Genomic DNA, 6,636 nt, shown 5'->3' on the forward strand with positions numbered 1-6,636 from the left:
TACGATTGGCTTTCTGGGCTGCTAGTGTACACTGACGGCGCAGGTTGAGCCTCCCGTCTGCCAGCACCCCCAAGTCCTTTTCTTCAGGGCTGCTCTCAAGCCGGTCACTGCTCAGCCTATATTGGTGCTTGGGATTGCCCCGACCCAGATGGAGGACCTTGCACTTAATTTGACATTTGAATAAGATATTTTTCACACATACTTGAATGTGAAGTCTTCTGTCTTGAAGCATTGATTCTGACAGTGAAATGTATCCCTCCTTTTAATTAGATGCACGTTGTTAAAAAAAAAAAAATCACTACTAGTTATTTTGGTTGCGTATTTTCCCTAGTGCTTTATTTAACACTAAACAGGTAATTTGTTTTTATAAACTATATTAATGCCAGAACAGACAAACATATGTATGTGCGTTTCCACTTCTTTTTCAGAGGAAGGAAGGAGCTAATACTATAAACATTCTCTTTCAGGTCATATACAGTAAGCAATCAATATTCTTTGTATGGGAATTGAAGTGGACGAAAGAGCTTCCTCTCTCCTTGCAGTGCCTGTTTTCAGTCAGCTTTTGTCCAGCTACCTCTAAAGAACAGTCTTTTACCCTGAAGCCGTTCACTTATGAATTCCAAGTGGAAAATTTTTTTGTAAGTACTCTTCTAAGTATAGCATGTGTTAACTCAATATGGTTTCCTAATATATGGAAAGGGAAAGTCAAGAAATATATTAGAAAACTTCTGTTTACCTCATGAGATTGATACCTACTTAGAATCATTGGAAAGCCAGTTTGTTGATCGATAGAACTGAGGCCTGATATGTGGTGGAATCATATACTTGCCACTGGAGTGGGAACTGGGGGGAAACATAACACTTGTGCAAGTATCCTTGATCTCGTTTCATTTTTTTTCTGGGTTTTTGCCTTCCTGGGCTTGTGCCATGGAAACTCTCCTTAGATTACCGAGTGCTTTTTCCCTTCTGGCTTAAGACTGTGCTCTGCAAAGCAAATGGCAATTTCCCAAAAATCTTCGCTATTGAAAGCATTTGAGTTGTTTTTCCTAGTGCTTGAGATGAACTCCTCTAATGAAATATTTAGGGTTTTCTAGGCCATTATCTTAAATGTTTCTTTCCCTTTATGGACAAACTTTTTATTCCTTTGATCAGCTAGGAAGTTTATAGGCTAGATATAACTTCCTATTAAAAGAATTTTATCAACATTATTTAATCTCATCTCTAAATTCAGTCTTGTGTTAACCCTTTTTGATGCTTGGGTAAAAAGTAGCAACATGAGAAGACTCATTTGATTAAATCCTTTTTTCTGTTTTCGGTGTTGCTTTGTTTTCTACCCACTTATTACAGACTGGCATTGAGCAATATTTTAGGTATTTGGTTACCTACTGGCATGTAACTGGCATTTCTTGGCACCTGTATCAGCATATTTCTGGAGTTTTTAAAGAGAAGTAACTGTGTTAAACAGTGGGGGATTTTGGTAGAAATTCAATTTTGTAATAATTAAAAATTAGCTCTTTGATAGTGTGGGGACTATGATGGTAAGAGTGATGAAGTAGTTCTCCTGTGTTACTCAGAATCTGAGTGATGTGTCTGGAAAGTGAGGAGCCAAGAAACTAGTAAAAGTTTGTTTAAATAGTGAGAAGATTTGTGTCCACTTAGGAGCATTGAAAGACTGAGTCAAAGCACAGAAGTGAAGGGAAAAATGGTATGCTCGCTGCTGGTATCAAAAATAGATTGAATCAAATTTGGTTTTGATTATTTTCTCAAACTGAGCAAGATAATGAAGTGAAAATTACTTATAACTGAATCTGGCATTAAAAAGACTTAATGGATGTTAAATGTAAGGTTGAGTTTGTACTGTATCAATTGTCCAGTTCATTCTAAGCACAAGTAAAACACCCCTTTTTTCTTGATAACAGCACTATTTTCTTCCTGACAGACATTGTATCATGTGAAAACTGAAATTTTTCCACCATTGGGGGCAGAGTATTGTAAAACAGGCTCACTCTGCTCTTTAGAGGTGTCAATCACACGACTTGTTGACCTCTCAGAAGTTGACAGAGATGAAGCATTAACAGAATCAGATGGATATTGCACAACAAAACTTATGTATGAAGGTAGGAATATTTTTCTTAAGCATATTGACAAAATTCCCCAGTAGCTTTGTCTTGATAATGACATCTGCCAGATTTTCTATGGCATATATTCTTGTACTGTGAGTACGGCTGCTCAGTAAAGCAGTTTTCATTTTGCTAGACTGAGAATGTTTCATTTTTCCTCATTAATCTGTCTTCAAGTGAAATATAAATGTTGTTCAGACTGGCTGGATACTTGCTTGAGGCCCAGCTATGGTCCCTTTTGTGTAGGGCTGTTTTCTTAACTTGAATAACTCTTCATCTATAAAAGCTCTTAGGTGTTGCTAAAATACTGATTTTAAAAGTGCTCTAAAACTATACTGAAGGTTCTCCATTTTTCAGGAAAGATCTTTATAGTGCTTGCTCTTTATTCTTGCAGTTGTTGACAACAGTAGTAACTGGGCAGTCTGTGGAAAAAGTTCTGGAGTGATATCGATGCCTGTTGCGGCTCGAGCAACTCACAAAGTCCACATGGAAGTGATGCCACTGTTTGCTGGATGTCTACCTTTTCCTGATGTCAGATTGTTTAAATACCTCCCTCACCATTCTGCTCACTCCATGCAACTTGATGCTGGTAAAGCTATCTTGACTACATGGCTACTTGCAGAAGTCTGATTCTGCTTCTCCTGTGTTCTTGTGTAAAGAGAAAAGCAATGCAAGGAAGTGTGCTGATTGAGTGTCTTTGTTACTTACCTTCACTCACAGTTCTGGTTTGGAACTTATAAAATGTTGTTCTAATGGGAACTTTGAATTGGGGTTGCAGTCTTAATCTGTGAGGAGGAATAATAAATGTGTTGTTTTCTTATATTTCCTTTAAAGATTATTGTGCAAATTAGTTGTCACTGGATTTATAATTAAGTGAAAACTACTTGATAAACCCTCTAATCGTGCGGTTTCGTTGTCTGTAAACTGCACGTCTGCTGTGTCTTCATTGACTTTGACATTTTTTACCAGTTTTTGAAAGGATTAAGTAAAAAATAAAAGAACTGCTGAAAATTTGTGGCATATAAACCAGATGAGGTGAAGAATTTAAATTACCACAGCGACCTAGTGTGTTTATGTGTACTGTTGAGTAGTCCCAGCACTGTAGTGAGAATTCACCTGTGCAAGCAATTTACCGTTTGTCAGCAGGAACTGCCAGGGTCCACCCTTCTAGCCTGTGACAAACATGAGGTAATGCTACTCAAATTTTCCTTAGAAACCGATATAATTCACTGTTACGTCTGCTGCAGGCCAAAAGCGTGCACAGACTGTTAACTTCAGCAGAGATGATCAGTAACTGTTAACATGCGGTAAACTGACTGCGCATCTGAGCTCCGAAATAATTTTTAAGTTGCTTAATCGCTCTGTAGAATAAAACTGTGGGTCTTTTGTTTTAAACAGATAGCTGGATTGAAAACGATAACCTATCTGTGGACAAGAATATGGATGATCAGGCTGACAGCAGCAGCATAAGGAGCAGAGGTAGCTTGCATTCCACGGCTAGCGGGGAACATAAAGGTTTGCCAATGCCCCGTCTGCAATCCTTTTCATCTGGTCAGGTCTTCAACTGCAGCACGGGTATGCAAATACTTGTCATTCCCAGCAAGGACGACCATGTTCTGGAAGTCAATGTCACGTGACAACGCGGTATGAAAAGAAGGAAAACAAAAACCCCATTAGAAACTGGATATGAAAGCACTTTAAAGGATATTATGACCTGATTAGTCTTTGTTGTAACATTCTAACTCTAAGGAGACCTATGGCACTCAACATGTCCTGGCCATGGAAGCACCAGACAATTGTATCAATTTAAATGTACAGTGAAGCTTGTGTCAGCTAGTTTATATCGCCACTTCAGTATGTTTTGTGTAAGCTATTGGGTTTTCTCCCTTCGGTCACATCCTGCATCACCACACAGGGCAACAAAAACAAAAACTCCAAATACTTGGACCACTTTATTTTTGTCTGGCAGCTGAGAAATTTCACGCTTCGTACATATTTTAGAATTTAGAGTTGGGTGACGATAATTATCCAAATCTTGGATTTTTATGTAATAATTTACAGGCTTTTCCACACACGTGCCAGAAACACAACAAAGCATACAACAGCACATTCACTGGTGTAATAGTTGCTTTTCTGTTTGGTTTTTTTTTTTTAATCATTGTTAATTCCTGCTGTTGCAATTTTGTATTAAACTTCCATCATTTGCATACTTAGATGCATGGGAGAGCTACTGCTATAAACAATCTTAACTGAACAAAATTCCTTAATTTTTTTGAGGCTTTCTCCTTCACAGAGTAGACACTGTGATGTCACATATTATATGATTTTTTTGGGGGTTGGGGGTTGGGTCATCCTCTTGCATAGTTCTTACCAAAGAAAGATATTGATAGAATTTAATAATAAATTATTTGGCTTATTGAGTTCCCAGATTAATTTCTTTTATTACCATTTCTAAGTGGCTTGGTTTGCTGCCCCAATTTTTAAATTGGGGCAAAAATTTCAGTATGATGTGATACTTGAACAGTCAACCTTTCATCATAAAGGCTTATTGTAATTATTACTGATTAGAGGCCAGAATTCCGCATTCATGATGGAAGAAAGAGGTTGGTTGATATAGGAAAGCTTGCAGATGTAGAATAATTGTGAAGCAAAGTTAAAATGTGTAACTTAAAGAATTTCATTATTTATATCTGAAATGTAAATACAAAAATGTAAAAAAAAAAAAAAAAAGTGTAATTTTTGTGAACGTTGCAAATCCACCTGTGACTGGAAAAATTACAACTCCTTCTGATGTCCTGCTTCTGATATTGGAACTTGTGCATTTAATGTGAGAATGACCTTTTCTACTTGCAGATCTATAATGGTGCGTTGTCAACAGACTCCACAGAGGAAAACTGTCCCATATCAAATACTTGGCAGTAAAGCTAAAGTGAGGAACTGCTCATTAGACAAGTTCATTATTATTTTTTTTCTAAACTCAGGTTCTGCTAAATTGTAAAGGGGAAGAAAAAAAACAAACCCTCTTTCCAAAAAGAATCGCAATTAAGTCGAAAAATGAATAGGCACCCTGCACTGGTCTAAACATTTTTTTAATTATTATTATTTTTTATTTTAAAAAAAGAATATGTCTAAATAGATGTATAAAGTAGACCTGCTAGCTGAAAATGTTCTTGTTATGCATCTTCTTTCTGTGAAGGAATGCCCTTTCTCTGTGGAAATCATACCATTTTATGCTGGATAAAGCCCAAAGCATCATTTAGTGCGAATGACTGCTGGGATTCTTTGACTGGAAAAGGTAACAAGTTAGTGACTTTGACACTGCAGGTATTATAATTAATTCCATTTTCATGGTTTGCTATTAAATCATTTTTCACATTGTTCTGTAATATACTGTTAGATGAAACACATTGTACTAAGATTGTTTAATGAAATTGTAAGCGTTACAGTTCTAAATATACATGTTTTAAAAAGAAATCCCACTTCGCTTCTGTAACTTCTCCTATTTTCTTTGAGGGAGTGATTGTTTCATCTATTTTAGCCAAAGCTACTTTAGCAGAAAAATATTTTTCTAAACTTAAATGAGGGGGCGTATTTAGAATACAAGTCTAAAGCGTTCTCTTCCTGTATCTGACGGGGGTTGCCTCTTTCTGGAACAGAGCTGCCCGGCATCCGCAGGGGAGCCACCTCAGGGCTGCTGCTCTTCAGGCTTTGAGTAGCTCCACAGCCACCAGCGCAGCACACGGACCAGCACTTCCAGCTGCCTGGGCCCCAGTCTTTGTTCACACTCCGGCCGTGTCCCCTCCGGGTCCTGTCATGGCCAGGAACCGTGGCCCAGCGGCGCTGTCCTGAGGAGACACGAGAAGGGTTGAAGAAGCGAGCATGGTCCTGGCTGCAGAGGCCAGGTGATGGCACAGTCCGTGCCAAGGAGCGCATTGCGGAGAAGGGGAGACCAGTAATACCGAAAGTGGGGTCTGTCTTTCTGGCAGCCATTCCCTATCAAGAGGGATGCCATCCAGAGGGACCCGAACAGGCTTGAGAGGTGGTGCTCATGAAACTCAGCAAGGCCAAGTGTGAGGTCCTGCACATGGGTCAGGGTAATCCCAAGCACAAATACAGGCTGGGTGGAGAATGGCTTGAGAGCAGCCCTGAGGAGGAGAAGGACTTGGGGGTGCTGGTGGATGGTGGGCGAGAAGCTCAACATGAGCCAGCAATGTGCACTTGCAGCCCAGAAAGCCAACTGCATCCTGGGCTGCATCAAAAGCAGCGTGGCCAGCAGGTCCAGGGAGGTGTTTCTGCTCTGCTCTGGTGAGACCCCACCTGGAGTACTGCATCCAGCTCTGGGGCCCCCAACATAAGAGGGATACGGACCTGTTGGAGTGAGTCCAGAGGAGGACCATGAAGACGATCAGGCGTCTAAGAGCACCTCTCCTCTGAAGACGGGCTGAGAGAGTTGGGGTTGTTCAGCCTGGAGAAGAGAAGGCTCCGGGGAGACCTTATAGCAGCATCCCAGTACCTA

General features: G+C 39.7%; 1 protein-coding gene across 1 annotated transcript in view; it reads left to right on the plus strand.

Moving 5' to 3' along the window:
- Positions 1-4,819, plus strand: part of TRAPPC10 (trafficking protein particle complex subunit 10) — a 44,794-nt gene extending 39,975 nt beyond the window's left edge. The window contains exons 20-23 of the mRNA XM_074603164.1: positions 468-638; positions 1,940-2,117; positions 2,515-2,709; positions 3,519-4,819. Coding sequence (XP_074459265.1) covers positions 468-638; positions 1,940-2,117; positions 2,515-2,709; positions 3,519-3,757 — 783 coding nt within the window. The 3' untranslated portion in view covers positions 3,758-4,819. The remainder of the gene's footprint in view (positions 1-467; positions 639-1,939; positions 2,118-2,514; positions 2,710-3,518) is intronic.
- The last annotated feature ends 1,817 nt before the right edge of the window (positions 4,820-6,636 follow it).

The sequence above is a fragment of the Larus michahellis genome, chromosome 1 (assembly GCF_964199755.1).
Source record: "Larus michahellis chromosome 1, bLarMic1.1, whole genome shotgun sequence".
Taxonomy (NCBI): domain Eukaryota; kingdom Metazoa; phylum Chordata; class Aves; order Charadriiformes; family Laridae; genus Larus; species Larus michahellis.